Below are 20,374 nucleotides of genomic sequence, written 5' to 3' on the forward strand. Positions count from 1 at the left end.
ATGGTATCAAATAAGAGGATCGTTGCGTGTTTTGTTTTTGTTTCAACAGATCATTAATTGAGGGTTGATAGGTATTGTGCCTGGCAAACAAACAAATTAACACAAAATTTTAAAGTGCGATATCCCCTTGCGGCTGTTATGTACACCCAACACACGAACTGACGAATTATTGAGTAATAGCAGCATCAGTCAATGACAAATGGTAACTGTAGGTATGGTGATCTAGTATATATAACAGATGGAAATAAAAATTAATTTAGTGAATGATTAGTCATGAACAATTTGCTCATGTCATAATGCACTGTCACTAGATTTTTTTTTTTTTTGGGGGGGGGGATAAATTCTAACTCTTATTTACTTGACATCCCTAGATTGATATAGACAATGCTTTTCCCAAAATTTTAGTGAGTGTAATCATCTCACCTCTTGTTTTCAAATCTGTAATCATCACAAAATTGTCAGCATCAGATACTGACCGATGATTGAGGGTCAACATGTCATTCCATGATCCAGATTGCAGCATATTTTCCAGGTGATCATATATCTTCCTCAGCTGTTCACTTCAAGAAAACATCCTCCCCAGTGTAATGCTATTTCTAGCAGTCCATATGTGTATGGTATGACGAAAGAAGATAATGTAAATACACTTTATTCAGATAGAGGAAGCTTTGGTTGCTCTTTCAATGGCGTCAGTTCGGTGTATAGGTTTATACTGTCTCAACGCTGAACAAACATTTACTAGAGGCATACATAATGTGAAAATACCAATGCACAAGGACAGGAGCAGAACTTCCTCCACTCTCTTTGCAATATTGTATCTCAGTACAATATTAACACATACTTGTTAGCTATATCTCAGAATGCATTGTGAAATATTGTAAGCAAGTATTCTAGACTGCTGATATCAAGCTTCAGATGGAAAGAAACAGAGAGCACAATTTTCATGACCTTTTTGAAAGCAATATACATTATTTATACCTGATAATGGATAACAGGGTGTCAAACGATAAATTCAAGTACTCTGGGGATGTTATGATGCCGGTGTAAGTACAACCGACACACTCCAATATCTTATTTTCCCACTTTTTAAAAATTTTGATAAACATAATTGTATGTCGTGCATATGACTTTAATATGACTTTAAATGTGAGAATATTTGGCAGATACGTAAAATTTCAGAGTATGTGAACATTAATGCTTTTTTAGTACTGTAAATTATTCTCTGGGGAAAAGGTGAGGACAATTGTAATAGAAACGCAAAACAAACAATGCTGATGCTTGTACTGGGAATTTACTCATATCATGACAGACGTGTTACGTTTCACATACAAATATCTCTGAAGAATAGGTTTATTAGCTGTTGACAGCAAATTTTTGGTGTATGTTGTAAAATGTATTGTAAATGTATACCTCCATTAATCAATTCTGCGTTAGCGTAATTGGAGTCTCAAATCCCACTTATCATTCATAATATACCATTGTCATAAATTATTGGGAAAATTATTCTAAGGATTCTGATGCTGACAGACAGTGAGGGCACGACACCGATTACTAACTTACCGCTCAGACACTAAACTGCTTCTCGTTGTGTCGAGTTATATGTGATAAGGCTATTTCTTTGCTCATAATGGATTTCGTCATGTTTGCCAATATTCTCTAGCATGAGAGCATCCGTAGCTGACCGTTTTCGGCTCGAGAGAGCGGGAAACGCTTTGCGAACGCGCTCCCTGAATCGGCCTCCCACAAAGGCATACACGAATGGGTTTACACATGAATTCGCATATGCCATACAATACGCAGTCGTTTTGAGCGCTAGTGTCAATTTAGTGCGAGGGAAATCGGGATCAAGACGCTGCCAAAGATTCATTGCGTGTACGGGAAGCCAGCACACAGCAAATGCAACGATTACTGCCAGCACCATGCGTGTTATGCGCCGCTTCTGATTCAGGAAGCGCGTCTGGGCGCTCGACCGCGTCTCTTCACATGGCTGAATCTGTTTCCACAGGCGCAACAAAACAATTGTGTAGCACACGCTGATGATGCTTAGGGGTATTGCGTATACCAGGAGAAAGGTGTAGATTGCGTAACCGGGAAACATCAATTTGCTGGGCCAAACCTCTTCACACACTACGAAGTCCTCATTCTGGTCATCTTTAGACACGGCGTCGAAGTATATGGCGACAGGAATAGCTAGCAACGCTGAACCTGCAGACCAGCGGGGGGAAAAATGAATACTAAGATATGAACATAGAAAATTCAAGAGTTAGTGTTTCGGGATCCTCCGAGCATTGAGCAGTTCCTTGCTGTTTTGGAATATTCTCATATTTCTTTCATATTTATCTTTTCTTCACGAAAATGATATGCATTTGCATAAGGTAAAAGGTAAATGACAATTATAATTTTCTAAAATGATTTACATAAAACCCTCCAAAATGGGGTTCTGTGAAGGAGAAAGGGACGACGCATTGGAGTTTAAAAGAAAGTATATACTCAGTAGGCTATAGCCTACATGGGCAAACGCCAAACTTTTGTAAAGGCCGTGTCACATCTTTCCGGGCAAGCTATGCGGCCTTGTTGCGAGTGGGGATTTTCCAGCATGCAGGAGAATTTTCTGCGGGCGGACAAGAATGCTTGCGAGTTTCTCACTTGTGTCTTACCTGCTAGACGCGTGCTACTTACCTTCTACTTGCGTGTAGCCCGTGTGACTTGCGTGATAGCTTTGAAACCGATCCGTTTTCTGTTACGCGCGACTTACGGGTACTGCGAAGTACCTGTGTTGGAGTTGCCTGCGAGGTGCTGCCGGTAAGGGTCTCCTACTGATGTTCTGCGTGTACCTCTGTGGGCGAACCCCCGCAACTCACTCGGAACAAGTTTTGAGCATGCTCAAGGCCTTATCATGGGATACCGTATCTGGGGAAGTTTTGCGGGGTGACTTGCGGGGAAACAAATTTGCTACCCGGAGCTTTCCGCATTTGGTCCGCACCTGACAGTATCTAGCGCGTATCTCGCCCGTAGTTGAACGGAGGTGCGCAGGCAAGTCCGATTTACCCGCAGCTAAGTTTTGAGCATGACCAAAACTTTTTTTCCGGGTGAGTCACGGGGATTGCCCGCAGAAGTCCACGCAGAACACTAGTAAGCGCCGAGGTCCGTAGTTCCACAAGTCACAGGCAGTTGACCCGCTTGAACTACATAAGTTGCCCGTGGATCTATGCTTATGCGCCAGAAGCGAGTGTCGTCTGCGGGCATTCTACGAGCATAATACGGTGTTTTACTGGCAATGAACGGTGTCGAAACTGCCAATATCTGTGTAGCTGGTCAGTTCTGCGGGCGTGGAGCGAGCTTTACGAGCAAGTTGCGCGCATGCTGAGGGTCAGTTACTGTCTTTTTGCTGGTTAGTTGAGAGTCGGATGCCGCCAAGATAACATTCTGTGGGACCTCTGCCGTATCAAATTCCTTCAGAGGGATTCCTTCACCGAGGTGTCAGCCCTCACTCACCATCCATGCGCCTGACACGCAGGTCATACGGATTATGGGAATGAACGTCAGTAGAACGTAAGTAGCACGGGTACAGCAGGTAAGACGCATGCGAAACCCACCCAAATCCTTGTCCGTCTGCAAAAATTGTCCTGCCTGCTGGAAAATCCCCACACGTAACAAACCCGCGTAGCTTGCCCGGAAAGGTGTGACAGCGCCTTGGCTTGGCTGCTGGTAAATAGGACTTGCGTGCGCAACTCCGGGTGACTGCGGGTGAGACACGTGCTAGGTACTGTCATGTGCGGGTCATCTGCAGGGACCTCCGGGTAGCAAAAATTGTTCTTCGCAAGTCGCACGCAAGGCTTGCCCGGAAAGGTGTGACAGGGCCTTTAGACTGCAATAAATGTCATGGTTACCGTTTTATTGTTTTATTTCCTCGACGGTTCGGCCACTGCATACACTTATCATATGAATGCATACAGCAGTACAGTTAGCGAGGTCCACAATAAAGCGGCTACTTGTGATGTGACTGCGCATGAAATAGAATAGTAAAGGCACTTAGAATGTGAATGCCAGCCACAGCAAAGTTAAGAGTATTACAAAAATATCATATTTTCACATCTGAAGCGTACAAATGCATCATTGATGGCTTACATAATCTATGAATTATCTCACAAACGTGGGACATTTTTGGAGTAGTTTATGCGTGATGAATGTGATATCTCCTTCCTGTTTTCTGTCATCTCCATTGTGGTAATGGATGGAGCTTGATGCAATGGGAAAAAATATATGATAAAGTCACATACTGCATCAGAGCAAGATAGTCTAGTGCAATAATTCAATATGTGGCGCTATCTAAGGCACTATTTTGGCATTCCTTGACAAACGTAATTCCACTACAGTATGAGGTTCGGGGCTACATCGCTAGATGTTTAAAAGTGTAATACACACGTGCTGCAGTGCATGCTCATGGGCTAGAGTAGCATAAGTCATGCAGTAAGTTTGTAACGTTTACATGGGAATCTGTGCAATTTCCGGTGTTTTATGATGCAGTTCTGTAGCAACAACTGAGGAATGGTAGTCTTGATGAGTCTCATACTGTTGGCCGCAGCAATACCAGTGCAGTAGCGGCGTTTTCGATGATACACTAACTTGCTCTATCGTTGTCGTAACGATGAGCCGATGAGTTGTTACACTTTTCCGTCACCCTTTATACAGTAGTTGTTCTCAAGGATCTACATGGCGATCTCAGGATCATACCTGCGATGATCCGGGGAGTTCCGGGATAGTTTTTTTTTTTTTTTCCCCATATACATATAGAGCGTCGACACGCGTTGATAACTGTACACACGGTATCAGCACGGCAGCTACACGGATGAGGTCGGACCAGCACGGCATCTACATGGTATCTACACGGCGCTTACACGGACCTCCAAGGACTATGCCGGACCCACCCGGCAACTACAAGGTCTATGCCGGCTGAGCACGGCGTCTACACGGACCAACATGTCAGCTACACGGATCAACACGGCAGCTACACGTACGTACCTACCACGCCGGCAGACGAAACTCTACCCCCCCCCCCCCACCCCCCAACCACACACACACACACAAAAAAGCGAGCTGATTTTGGATTTTCATGAATCTTCTCGTTCTCGTCACGTAGGGACCGTGTAGATCCGTTTTCAGTCCCTGTTATACCGTGTTTGAACGTGATGGTCGTTACAGCTGCCGTACGTGTGGTTGCCTTGTAAGTCCGTGTAGCTGCCCTGATGATCCTTCACGGTCCTTAATGTGAAAAAAAAACCCATCACGGAGTGCCAAGGGTACTCACGGCACCTACACGGCAGCCACACGGATCATCCCGAATCGCTACGCTTACACGTCAGTCCACGGATGACGCCGAATGTTTTTGACCTCCAGAAACTGCCATGTCGGCCTATGTCGATCTATACACGGCCCTCCAGGGACCTCCACGGATGTCCAAGGCGTCTACACGGATCTCTCCCCGGATCACCCCGGATCAGATCTGGAGTGATCCGGCATGTTTATGTGAAGGCCCTGTCACACCTTTCAGGGCAAGCTAGCAAGGTTGTTGCTTGTAGGGTTTTCTGATACTACGTCAGCAAAAAAAAAAAAAAAAAAAAAAAAGCACAACCATAATCTGGTGGAGCCTTTGCCTCACAGTGACATAAAATGCGCGTATGTGGTATTCATTGGTGACTGTCCGAAGGTGTTTTATTTGACGAGCATGCTCCTGTTGGCCTGTTGGTGGGGTGGGGTGGGGGTGGGGGGTGGGGTGGATGGTGGATGGCTGCCTGTGACTTCTCTTCCGTAACAGTAAGTAAGGCAGTAACTGTTGCGGTACGCTGGGTGAATCTCAGTCCAAATTGATCAGGACTTATGAGGTCATCACGAATGAAATACATTATTTTGATGTTATATAGGATTATGTCCACATGAATTTGTATTATTTCGGTCTATGAAGGACTGATAGTGAAGTATGAAAAATTGTAGGGGGTAGGTTCGAGTGCCAATACTTCTATGATTGGCCTAAGGAGTTGTAATTGTAACAATTTCTTAGCTTGTTTTTATGTTTTGTATGTGAGTATTTAAAGTTGATTAATTTTGGTTTATGTTATTTCTTTATTAAAAATTTTGTTTTGCTGTTCATAAATTTCTATCTGTACATAATGAGAGCAGGCCCCCTTGGTAAATCAGTTACTGAAACTAAAAGGGCTACCTTACTTGAATAGCTGATTAAGTATCAATCCATTCTATTAAGCCTAAACGTGACCAGAGGAAAAAAAAAGCAATTACGAGTCTATAAAACTAACAATCACTACGGCTTCAATTATAACTAAGGAGACCCTTGATGCAACCAGTTTTTATTATGAAAATAAGGGATGAAAACTCTGTTTTTATTCCTTATTTGAAATAAAGAGTGAAAAATGTTTCAATTCAAAATGAAATTCAAAATATTAGAATGAGGATTGACAACTTTGTTTGTGAAAATTAGTTTGGCAATAAAACATAAATGGCAGATTTATGGTATCCTGATTGGTTACAGGAATGCCGTAATGCGTGTATGGATGTACATAGGCACCTATGTTGTTCGATTAATGCCACTTCGGCCCGTACGAGTGACAACTATACAGGCGTTATAGGGATGTACAGTAGCACAGTTGCATCGCTGGTTGTACGGTATCTTTATACATACATATATATGAGTGTGTGTGTGAGTGTGTGTGTGTGTGTGTGTGTGTGTGTGTCTGTGTGTGTGTGATGTGTACTTTATTTGACTATCCAAGACTGTTGGGAAATTACCACACGATATTATGTGATCGATTTCATGCTCATTTTTTTATATGTTAGCATATTGATAATTTGTTTGTTTGTTTGTGTGTTTGTTTGCTTTTATATCGTTTATTTAACGAACATACTTACACGTCCAAATACCAATGCTGACTAGAAGGGCTATCTGAGGCGTTCTACTCCGTAGCGATCGCAGCGGGTAGACGATGGCTTGGTACCTATCTACACTCATTGCAGTCAGTGTGATACACGTGGCCTGAGCGCTGACCTGTTCAAGTTAGAGTACAAAAAAAAATGAGGTGATGACATTTCTGCAGTAGCGCTTCCAATATACTGAAAACGATACGCATAACAATGTTTGAAGACTAGTATAATCCATTGGTCATCGATTGTTCACTGATGACCGTCATTGGTCATCGCAGATGAGAATTGGTCATTTTGTACAGTTTGGTTCCGTGATTGTGTCTCTGTTTTCTTCAAGGGTTGAATTCGGTTCTCACGGCATATTGAAAGCCTACAACTAGTCTTCATTTCAGTTTGATGAGTAAATGCAAAACAGTACAGATATTATTAACGTGATTGAAGAAGTCTGAAGTCCGGAAACAACGCTTTTCTGATCATTGTGTACGTCACCAGAAGGGTTTTCGTGTTATCAACCAATCCGAATCATACGTTTTATGATTGAATGACGAGATTGAAATAATGATTACAATCAAAGTTAATTGTAATCACAAGCGATTTGACACTGACTTAGTTTGACGGCGGCGATTACGCTACGTAGTCGAGGCAATCAATATTTAGGATATTGTTATAAGCTTGTATTACCGCATGGTTCCTGTTATTATCGCAATTTACCGACCCACTTAACTGTCCTGCGTTCACAATATCGCGCGCTCCTTGTCGGAAATGTACATGCCGGGAGTACTTCGAAAGCAAAGGTAATCGAATACGCTCATGGTGTCGGGAGACGGCTAAATGCGTGTAGCGTGACATGTTGTACGTGCGTATCGCGGCACCGAGGTGATACCCAGCGCGATCTGTGCTCAAACAAACTCGAATTTGAAACGTGGCCGACAGGGTGTATTTTTTCTTTTTCTCTTCTTTTTTTCTTAACACTTCCGTACACAGGTGCGATTGAACGCTTTGGAAATCAATAAAATTCCATAAGACAGAATTTGGGTCTGTCAGAGTGGTCCACGCAACAAGAAGCGCAGTCAAAATCAAAGTGCCCACGAGACATTATCCACCGAAATGCAGTTTGATAATACCTAAGTGAGGGGCGAGCGGATGCAATGGAAGGAGAGTATACTCCCTCGTTACTCTTTTGCAAAGTGAAGGGCGGTATCAAGATGAAACAAATATCTTGTGTCCATAAAAAGTTGCATTCCAGTAGAGAATGCTGCTGGTCATATCGTCATCTTTCAGCAAAGGAAGTGATACTTAGAAGTTTTATACGAAAACAAAGAGATTGAGTTGGACGATACAATTTAGAACAAAACAATTTCAAATACCTGTGACTTTGACGGCATAGCCACTGATTTTTTTTTGTCTTTCGGCAAATTTTCATTAACGTTTGTTTGTGATAAAAGGGCAATCTGTTCATGGTAATGAAGTGCCATCCTGCCCTACTGTAATTGGTAGAGTACAGTCGGGCCAACAGAATTGGTATACCATTTCATCCTTGTACATATCCTTGTATATTGCATAAAGAATATGAGGTATTCATCAACATTGATATTGTCACCTTTATAATGATCTCTTTTTTTTTAGACATGATGATAATTTCATATTGTTGGGTAATATTACTTTAATAATAATTAATATTTAATAGTTGTATATTTTTAAATAGTTTCATGAGCTCCTTCGTGGAGACTGTATGAGCTCCTCTGCGGAGACGTCCATAATGAGCTTCCTCGTGGAGACGATATGAGCTCCCTTGTGGAGACATCATAGTATACTTAATATCCTTGCTTAATATCTCTAAGATTTATTTGTTTTATATTAGTATTGTCTGGGGCAAATTATTTGATTTTAGGACCCCAATTTTTCTCTCTTTCTCATCTTTCTTTAAAACAACAACACCAAGATATCATAATAACTGTTACAGTCACACATCATGCAGATTAATCGAGATTATCCTGTCATTGCCGTAGCATATCTCCCCAAACATGATTGCTGTCATTTTTCTGCACGAGACAACGTAAATATGGCGAGAAGAAATTACTACTGCCTCATCTGACATATATATATATATATATATATATATATGTCTGCTTCAGAAACGGATTTTAATCTAACATCACATCGCATCAAAAAGTAATATGAAGACGTTGCTCCTACAAAGCCTCTAAAATTGTTAATTGCATCTTTTTCTATGGGTGGCTAGGGTCGTTGCGATTGTTGCTTAAACACGTAAAATACATAGACTCTCATCGCGGGGCAGCTGTCAGCGAACAGTGGTAATGTGATGACATGAATATCTTGCTTATGACGTAATCAGAATTTAAGATTTTTTGCTTAGCCAAATCGCCCGACTTAAGAAAAATGCCGTAAAGTTTATGGAATACCGTTGGGGCATTTTTCTTAGCCAAGCAAAAATCTAAGACAAATTGCTTAGACTTAAGCAATTTGTCTTAGAAGTTTATGGAATACCGGCCCTGGTCGCTGATGAAGACTGCGTTGACTAACCTGTTCGGTGTCTTGTTTCTATATCATGCGCTTTCCTCGCCAGGATAAAGCGTTTTTAGTCTAATGCCATTTTAGGTTATAATTTATACACTATATATATATATATATATATATATATATATATATATATATGATTATATAGGACATTTATGAATCATTGTTTAATATCTGTCGCATATCTAATCATGTCTTCTTTACCCTATACCATCAGCATACGTTAAATAATCCCTTTCGCTCTGAAGTTTATGCACATGGAATAACTGAAATACTGCCTCACACATTTTGTTCTGCTCTTAATTTCAAACGTGCGCTCGAAATAACTGAGTCATACATTATACCCTGAACCGGTCAAAGTCGAAACAAGCATAAGGATGTCTTTGTCCCACAGCATCGATGCGGCGTAATGTCTATGAACACAGACAAAAAGGCCAATTCTTGTACCCTGAAGGGTTCTTCGTCTTCTTCTCGATAAGTATAGTTCACCATCTGGTGTATTTTTGTACTTTTTGACGGATCTGACGTGGTGTATATACAGTGCCATATTATGTAACTTCAGAATAAACAGCTAAAAAGCCTTCCTTTTTCTGTACCTGCTGCCTAAAACTGTTAGCAGAGGTACATTTGAGGAGACTTACTGGCAGCGAGTTCCATAGCTTTAAGGAATCATGAAAGAATGACTTTTCGTACAGTGGGGTTCTGATACAGTAGAGTTTAGATGGCAGCCAAATTAGACACCGAAATCTTGACTCCAAACCCTCCAGGATGCAAGACTTGCATCGCCCAGATTCGGATCCAGCATGCTCGAAATAAGATTGAAATCATTTTTCTTCAATTTTTTTTTAACAATCTATAAGGAAATATAATAGGAGATTCACATTTTGGCGGTCATTTTGATGGCCGTCTGGGATGTCTCAAAACCTATAAGGATGCAAGCGTTGTATCATCTATCTAGATTCGGACTCGGCACCTTCGGAATAGGGTAAGACCTTCGAAAGCAACAACAACACTGGCTGACAAGAAAATAAGGTTAGGCCCAAAATCTGATTTTGCCACCCGGACTATGTTTTATGATTCCTGTATAACAGCATGTTATAATTCTATTGCGCTTTTGTGTATTCTGACGAAATGTACTGGACTTCGAATTAGGTTAAAATGGCAGTTACAAACATGTTTATTTTTTAAACAATATGATATCTATTCGAACATATTTCATACAAAGGGAAAAGTACATATTCCTTAAACTTGTTACCGACAGTATATCAAGGGTAATGTTATTCCCCCTGCCTTCTGAAGGAGGATAGATACGTGCTATTGCACGTGCTATATCAGAATAAAAATGAATCGTCTTCACATTTTCTTTGTATTATTCCGCTACAATGACGTAACAAAATGTTGCAGCCTTTTCATTCAACAATAATGGCACACTGATTTAGCCATAAATCTAAATAATTTATTTATGATTCTATGAAAACTTTTGATTGGGTTCTCGATTTTCCTTAAACTTCACTTTGTGTTCTGCTGGGATTTCCGCATTCACTGAAAACAAAACCCCAACTGCTGTTAGGGGGTAATTGCCCATTCACAACCATAATCGGAGAACTTGGCAATGTTTATCATATGAAATGTATTGTTTTTCTCTTTAAAATCCAACCAAGGTCTCACAAAACAAGATTAACTTTGCAGAAGAATTTGTGCAGAGATTGGCCTAGGCATATTCTTTTATGAAGTTGGGGCGCTGACGTCATGATATGGATGTCGCTACCATTAAAAGGCTAACACCATAAGCATGAGGATATTATACAAAAATATGTCACGAGTTATGATATGTAATGCGGTTACATATGCTGTCTACATTTTGCCATGTTTTCATGAAAACAGAAAGAGGATGGTATTTGTCTGCCAATTCGAGCAAATGCAGCAAGAGAACTCTGACATTCTGTATTTTCGAGATACACAAAGATTAGAAGGGACAACTTTAATAGTCAGTGAAGCTATAGCGAGCAACCCTTAAAGGGGCCCTGAAATCCAAATGCATGTTGATTTGTGTTGATATATGATATCCTCAACATCACTTTTGCGGTGAAACGAATATCTAGAAACTTTCCATATATTTTTCACGATTTTTTCTTCTATTTTTCTTCAAATTACTTGGGAACGCCCACAAAAAAAAACAACCTTCCAAACCAATATTGTTGAGATGACCTCATCTGTCAATCATTGCTAAAGTACTGAAATGTTTTACAAAAGACATTGGAATGCTCCTTCCCCTCGACTCAGCACAACTTGCATGTTCCCTCGCCATGTATTTTGTTAGTCACATTAATGTCACAGAAACATGCAAGTTATGCTGAGTCGAGAGGAAGGTATTCACATTCCATTGTCTTTTGTTAATCCTTTCAGCACTTTAGCAGTGATTGACAGATAATGTCATCTCACTGTGTCTCAAGAATATTGGTTTGGAAAGATTTTTTGGTGGGCGTTCCCAAATAATCTAAAGAAAAATGAAGAAAAAAAAAATCATTAAAAATATAGGGAACGTTTCTAGATACTCGTTTTACCGCAAAAGTAATGTTTAGGGTATCATAAATCGACTGAAATCAACATGCATTTGGATTTCAGGGCCCCTTTGATATGAAAGTCTGTTTTGTAAGTGGCAATTTTAGTCCACATCGCTTTCTTATATAGAATAGTGGCACTGAAAAACAAGCATTGCACATCCCACGAGTGGAGTTGCTCTGAAGAACTGACACGCATATATACACATACATAATGGATGTACAGAGAAAGGAAGAGAAGCACACTCTCTACACATATTCCTCTGTACAACTTCCTCTTTTTTATGAGACTTTGGATTTTATCTGATTACATTTCAGTGATTATTCGTGATAAAGATACGAAAAAGGGTCGCATATAGTTTAATGCATTCAAACTTTGATAAAACTAAAAAGGTTGCATTGGAGACTGGTAGGCCTCTGTCATATCGCATTGTTCTGCCATATAATAAGTCTGTAGTAGGCCTACATCTTGACAGTGTGAGACGACAGTGTCACATGAGTGGTAAAAAAATTGAAATAACATGTTTGAAAATTTGTTTTCACACCCCCAAATGTGTTGAGTGTTTATACATTCCTTGAACCAGATTTCATTTGGATGGCTAAATTGTTCAGAGAGCAAGTATTCAGGAATCGGAGCATTTTCACTTGACCTATGACCTTTGTCCTTTGACCTCAAGGCCCTAAACTTTCTTCAAATAGGCGTTATCACTAACTGGTATCATATCCCTCGCAAATTATTTGCCGCTGCCGCTGGCGCCTGGCGATGCTCGTTAACGTATATTATAAAATGGGTTCAAGAATGTAGCCAATAGGAAGCGCTGAAATGAGTCACGTGTGCTTTGGTTATTCTAGTCCCATCGCACTGCGTGTTAAATCCTATTGCCGATCGTCTGTGCGCGCGGCGGCTCCTTTGAATTGCATGCATACAGTACGCGCTGTCAATCCTAAGGTAAAGAACTTCTAGTTCGGGCTGCCGGCCGGCCGGCCTTTCTTCCCTTGTGCATAACATGTGTGGCGTACGTATACTCTTATACGTACACTTTGTACAGTACAGTAGACCAAGCGTTGTGGGACCGGACGCGTACATGGAGTCAATTTGAAGGGCAAATCCAATGATTTAGCAGGTTAATTCTCCCGCCGTTTTCAGAGTATGTTGTCTAGTAGGCCTATATGAGGAGTCTATATCAAGTCTTTAAGGTAAAGGGTGCATATCCGGAAACCCAACACCCCATCATACTTATACTGTATGTGCGGGATTTCCGAGTGCGACGTGGGTAAATGTTTGGGACGAACATCTTCGGACGTCTTGACCCACAAAGGTACGTGAAAAACGCTGAAAAATGCTGTTAGTTTTCGAATTTTCGACCCATTTCATAAAACAAATGATGCACAGGATTATTTCGTGGCGTTAGTGGAGGCGTAGCTCACTCCCACTAACGCACTCTATCCTGTGCATCATTTGTATACCACTAATGTGTCTGAAGCGCGTATTAGTGTACGAGAAGATACCGCATCAATCCCAACTCCCTGCATCACAAGTATACTGTACGGGTTTTCCACCAAACATGGCGTATCCGCCTTGCAAAAAGACAGGTTCGGTTTTCACTAGCCTTTTGTCAAGGCAATTTCGCTGTAAGATGGCTACAACGGGCGAGCGTAGCAAGCCCAGCCGAGCGCGACAGCGCGAGACCCCACGGGGCTGGGCTTTCTTCACCATACAGCAAGAGGGCCTTGACTAAAGGCTATAGTTTTCACGTACAAATGCATGGGTATCGTGTACCGCAGACAATGCATACACTTCACGGGTAATTCTCTGCCTTGAAAAAGTGAACTTTGGAGATCGGTCAATGGTAAACGTTACAATCGTGAAGGTGAGTATAATCTCACTCACTTTTTCTGTTATACTCTTAAAATTAATGGGGAGGGATATAAAACAAATATAACAAGGCATCGTTCGAGGTTCTGGTTGAAACGATACATGTGCCTTCGATGACTTCAATAGTATAGGCCCTACTATTGAAGTCACCTCCAACAACTAGAACCTCTCAGGCCCGGTATATTTGTATCATATCTAATTTTCATGAAAATGCTTAGAGATATTTTCAAAATTAGGGAAAATAGTTACATTTTAACGTAAGAGCCGGGGGGGGGGGGGCCTTCCTCCAGATCTCGGCCGTCGACCACGCGATCGCGATGAAAATTGGCACACACATGACGTAATCTAAAGTACCAAGAAGTACTTTTTTCAAAAATTATAATCTATGTAAAATTATGCTAATTTATGCATAACGATGCCTGAAATGAGACAATTTCGTATAAATCACTAAATAAAGCTTGAAACAGGCACATTTTTGGTGTAAATATTCTTTTAGTGTCCTTATTAATGTAAGAGAAAAAAAAAATTGTGCCATCAGAAAAATTTCTGAAGTATCTTATTGTTTTTTTAGTTTCTTATGTATTTCCTCGTTTATTTCGACTTTATGTTTTTCTCTTCTTTTTCGATGAAATTTGTTCGCGACATTGTTCCGAACAAGAAAATATGTTATTAATTGATTTTAATCAATAGAACCCCAAAATAATCATGGTTTTATGAAATTTGCCTGTAAGCACTTTTTACATTGAAATTGTACACGAATTCACGTTTTTGAACAATTTTTGGTCAGACATGCACGTACATATTTATGCGCAACTTCGGAACCGCGCACCCGGCATCGCAAATTTGGTGTCAACAGATGCGGGAGACTCGAAAAAAAAAAAAGTCATGAAACGTCGCGGCGATAGCTCTTCGCGATAGCGATACATAGCGCGGAACGTGTGGGGGGCTCGGAGCCCCCCCCCCCCCTTCCCCGGCCTAGTTAGGGTTAACCTTTGACCCCACGGCCCAAATCTTTTCTTTGAGAATCATAGTACAGTAATGCATTAATGTCCAGTGTCATTGTTAAAGTGTAAGCACTGAGTAATTTCAAAGGTTAAGATATTAAATAGATTAAACAAATTTTTGGATTTCACTTGACCTTTAACCCTATTGTGTTGACGCCATGACCCCAAAATACTCAAGAGTATCGTTGTCTTTGCAGTACATGCATGTATGCAGAACTTCATGAAGACTTGAGCCATTTCCGAGATATGAAGGAAAATATGAAATCTTAGCATTTTCACTTGAAATTTAACCCATGGCCGAAAATTAGGTACCTGTAATCTTTACCTGGTAATACAGGATTGTATACAATAAATTTCGTGAAAAAAGAAAAGTCAGGCACGCATTGCAGAGATATGGGGAAAATAGGGGAATTTTCAAGAGGTTGATAGGCACAATCATTCCTAAATGCTGATATGTTTGCACAAAGTGATGAATTATACAATCAATCACGAATCGAACCTCTTCAAAGGAGATGGAAAAGAATGAATCTTATTCTTATGTTTAAATGTGTCCATCACATTGCGCCTGAATACCTTGCCAACCGAATATGCATACAAACTCCACAATATTCTCTTCGAAATATCTTATGTAGAATATTTTTGCCAAAACCAAATACAAATCTTAAACGGAATAGCTTTTTATGTTCTAGTGCAATGTTATTTAGAAATCTACCATAATTACATTCGATCGAGTGATACAATCTGTATTTCAAACAGAATATTAGAAGACACGATTTGTTTTGAGGCTGCGTTTTAAATATACACATATTTGTTGTTACTATATACACATTGATTGATATTGATATCATGAATGATTATTTGCATACTCTGGCTTGGAATATAATTTATCTAGGGACACTTTCCGTGCTTTTGAAGTGGAACAAGTATACATTTATATATCATGTTGAGTACTTTTATTTTTGTTTGTCTTGTTGTATATATAGTTATAATTCACTTTGTATTTGTTGTTTTACCATGTACACCATTGTATTTTTACGTGGACCCTTTCGAAAATCAGCCTTGCACTGAAAAGGCTATCCATCCTGTGAATGGAAATAAATAAATAAAAAATGAAAATAAAGTTCAATGTAACTTAAGGTACATCATAATATCAGGTCCTACTCGCTTAAATCCTATGTACTTTTAGGCATTTAGAATGATAGTTTTTTTTACGCTATTGTGCCAATTCTAAGACATCTTTCTTTTCAAATGGACAATGTTACGATGAGCTTTGTGTGCAGGTCAAGTGTGAGATTTCGTGAGGCCAGTACATCCCCTCGTCTAATAACTTCAAGATGTGTAATCTAATAATGTAATAGTTTCGTAAAATCTGGTAAAAATTCAGATTCCTACAACGACCCCTAACATTTTGTTAAAATTTCACTTCGTGAAAGCCAACATGATGCTGAAATACAAGTTAGATAGAGCTATATGGTGGCAGTGATGTTAAAAGAAGTTTGACGATGTCAATGAGGTAATTTCTAAAATTTCTCAGCGGTTTCGATTTATTACTACTCTTCTGGTTCTGAAATAAACTTATTAACTAATCAAACCAATTTTGGAGGTAAGTGTTACATTACACAAAACTGGAAATGATTATAAGACAAATGGATGAGACAAATCCATTCAGATTATAACCCTTTCGTATAAATTTTCGTATTTCTAAATTCTTGGTTAGATATTACAATATCATGTTCATGGCCGGAGTAGAACGGGGTCATTCCACGAGACCGACATCCACGAGTCAAACAGCCCACGAGTTCGACATTGAAAACAGGTCCATGAGTCATGCAGCTCACGAGTCATACAGCCCATGAGTTCGACACTAGGTGATAAAAAAAAAAGGAAACAGCCCACGAGTTCGACAGATACAACAGGGGCTTAAATGTATCGGTCTCATGGGCCTTGTTTGCTTAGTGTCAAACTCATTGGCTGTATGACTCGTTAGCTGTATAACTCGTAGGCTGTATAACTCATGGGCTGTATGACTCGTAGACTGTACGTCTCGTGGGTGTCGGTCTCGTGACATGCACCCGAGTAGAACAACCACCATATACCAAGGTAAGGCAGAGAGGAAACTACAAGATTGATGATGAGCATAGAAGTATACAGTTAGACGCCATCTTGCGCTATCTAAAACCACTCGAGGATATTCGCACGCTAGTCCGATTGTGCTTGTATAAGTGTGAATGTATACAGTTTGCCAATAGTGTGGCAAGAATCTTTTACGTTTAAAACGAAGGAAGCTAGAAAGATCTTCAAAGTTGTCAACGACGAAATTGATCACCGCGTACCATGAAGAGTAATTATATGTCTAAATCCCGAATTGCGTTCGCTGTCACCCTCACCGAATCAACTCTATATACCCGTTTTTTTTATAATGAAATTATTTGCAGGTATTGCTATCATGTCACTCACATTAGCTACAAGGATAACGGTGACAAAACTACACTTCATGTCCTACTAATTTCAAATGTCTTGTGGCATTATAAACTGAAAAAAAAAATCACATGTCCTTACCGGATAGAACCGGTGTCGCCGCTCCTCTTTGAAGAACCAGATTATCATGTTTGCCAGGTCGTCTATTTGTTTATCCCAGGTTCCTAGACTCGGTCGATTAATCCTTTCAGCGTCCGGGCGCCATTTTTCAATCGTTAAGGTATTACTTTCTAGGCAAATACAATGATTCACATTCATGAACCAAGCTGTATGGGAGCACAGCTTGGTCTACAGATAACGGTCACTTGGGTCTATTTTTCCTTGCTCAGGCAGATCTTATAAGGTCCATCTCAGTTTAAATCAGACGATTGTTGCAAATATGTATTCAAATTGAAATTCCAAGTGAAAGCTTCAATGTGAAATTCAGAATACAGTCAACAATGGTAATTGCAGTGATAATGATAGTGATAACGATGGTATCAACAGTCATATAGTTCTTGGAAGTAGACGCCGTAAAACTTCAAAGTTACCCGAATCTCGAATTGTGAAAAAAAAGATGAATTCGAACGATTCTGAACATTATGTAACCACTGTTGTCAAAGATTTTCCTTAACAGACTAGCCAAGGTATGTTAGACAATCATTGCATAAATTGATTTGATAAATTTATAACTTAACTCACCTGCATCATGTAGAAGACAAATTTACACATAAATCGTCCGAATAACCACGTAGGTGTGGCGTAGACAGATGCTGTGAAAGGTGCGCAGCACAACAAAAACGCGATGTCAGTAAATGCCAAATTAAGAATGTAATAACTCGTTACTGTTCTGGTTTTGCTGTGGCAGTATATGGTGTAGATAACCACAAAGTTTCCCGCTAATCCTGCCAGTGTGATGACGCTAAAAATAGTTGGAACCAACCAACTATACACTTGCTGAGAATCCCTGCCGTAGGGTCCCCCCATTGAGTAATACGAAGAAGAGTTCTCGTCGTAATTTCGAAAAAGGTCGTCATCCTGGTATTGATCCATGTTAAGCTTTTCCAATAAAGCCCTTTCCACAAGCTCTAACACCCGATGCAACGGTTGTCCATAAATCAGATGAAGGAATGGTTTTCTTTCTGATAGGGTCCAAATCGATAACGATGCCAAATCTAAATCCACATGATTCTGTTACACGTCGTTCTTCTTCAAGGATGGGTGGAGATCCCTGCATATCAGAGATTGAAATGAAAAAGGTCAATAAGTTACTGTATTGTATATGTATGGTATTAAAATCGGTAACAAACATTGATATTATGTATTTCACATATCACAATATAGTAGACAACGCCATTTTACCCTTTATTGCTAGAACATTGTATGCCTTCAATTCTTCATGTTTGTCAAATGAAGTTACACTCACACTACTGAGATGTATATAAAGATAAACACTTTATTATCTCTCTGTGTGGTTGGAGAGCAAAGCTTAATAAGAACAACCCTTAATGCAAATTCATTGTTAACAAAATTAATGTACGCGCCTAATTAATGAAGACATAATTCTCCCAATGCAGATCAAAAAAGTGCTTGGGATGAATTCAAGAAAAAAGATATATAAGTAATGTCCATCGATATTACTTGCGAATCAACTCAAAGGAATAAAGTTGAAGTTGGAACAGGCGAAGAGGAAACGAGACAAAACTCATTTTTCATAATATTTTGATAACCGTGTAATCATACAGGGGCGGATCCAGGAATTCCGTAAAGAGGGGCGCGTTTACAAAATTAAATTGGGGCGCACGACACCCCTCCCCCCATTTTTTTCTTTTTATTTCTTTTGTTTCAACAAAAAATAAGGGGGGGGGGGGGCATGCGCCGGTTGCGGTCCTCCCTGGATCCGCCCCTGAATACATAATGATCCTGAAACAATGGTATGCCCATTACAAACAAAATAGAAAAGCTTGCATGTGAACGTCGTATCGAGTATAACAGCGGTGTAGTGATATACCCTTTACGAAATTCAAGCCATTTACCACACCACTTCGAGTAGAAGCAATATTTTAATTCCCAGTTCCCGAGATGCCATGACAACGTACAAAGATCTCGTACAAAGATGAGACGTTAATAGGGTATTGATATAAGTCTATAACAGGAGGTTTGTGAGTTGAAACTCAGCACATGAGGCAAGCTATAGAATGCAATGATACTCGGTCAGATACAAAACTTTTGTACCCAAATACGACGCCATGATACAATTTGTTGATTGAATACAACTTGAAAATGCATTTACAATTCAAGTTGGTTAGAAAAGCTTTTTCCCAGGCAGAGCATGAATCCTCTTTTTTTTTCTTAGACAGCAAATACAGAAAAAATGCATGAAAACAGTGAATGCTTGCTTTGCAAACGATTTAGAGGCAGTGGTTGTTTTTCTGTTGGGAATAATGTTGATCTGTGAATGAAAGTACAGTGTAATGTATAAAGGGAACGGAATTATAATCATCGATTCTGTTGCGTGACGTGTTTTTCTCCAGATTTCTGGAGAAGAGGTATGCGTATCTTGTTCAGAACAGCAAATGACTGAAATCTCTAATTACTATTTTCATAGTCACTTCTGACATAGAGTAGCACATAATTATTATTGTGGACGACCTGTTTTTCATCAGTGTGTAAAGAGTCAAACAATAGTTTCCTAGGAGGTCTGTAGAAATCGCGTGGGCAGTCCTCCCAATGTTATGCGGTAGTTCCTGCGGACGTTTTCACCAAAAATGTAGCGGTAGGCCCTACATTGCTAACAAACAACCTTCCTTTAAAAACTTTATGAAAATGTCATTCGCCCTAACCTGACAATCCTTTGTCTTCTTATATAGAAACGTTCTGATAAAATAGTGCCTCAATGTTGACTATAAAAAGGCATGTTGGAGTAATTCTTTTTAAAACAGTATCAAACATGAAATTAGAAATTACATATTTCCTACAAAGTATCATCGTGATTGGCAGAAATG

General features: G+C 39.9%; 1 protein-coding gene across 1 annotated transcript; it reads right to left on the reverse strand.

Moving 5' to 3' along the window:
• Positions 1 to 1,570: 1,570 nt before the first annotated feature.
• LOC139728563 (G-protein coupled receptor 54-like) lies at positions 1,571 to 18,422 on the reverse strand. Its single transcript, XM_071639502.1, has 3 exons — positions 18,072 to 18,422; positions 6,922 to 7,057; positions 1,571 to 2,205 (listed from the first exon to the last, which is right to left on the reverse strand). The coding sequence occupies exons 1-3, from the start codon at positions 18,420 to 18,422 to the stop codon at positions 1,571 to 1,573; spliced, it is 1,122 nt and encodes a 373-aa protein (XP_071495603.1).
• Between the last annotated feature and the right edge of the window lie 1,952 nt (positions 18,423 to 20,374).

The sequence above is a fragment of the Diadema antillarum genome, unplaced genomic scaffold (assembly GCF_040938485.1).
Source record: "Diadema antillarum isolate AM-2024a unplaced genomic scaffold, OU_Dant_1.0 seq00000183_RagTag, whole genome shotgun sequence".
NCBI classification, from domain to species: Eukaryota; Metazoa; Echinodermata; class Echinoidea; order Diadematoida; family Diadematidae; genus Diadema; species Diadema antillarum.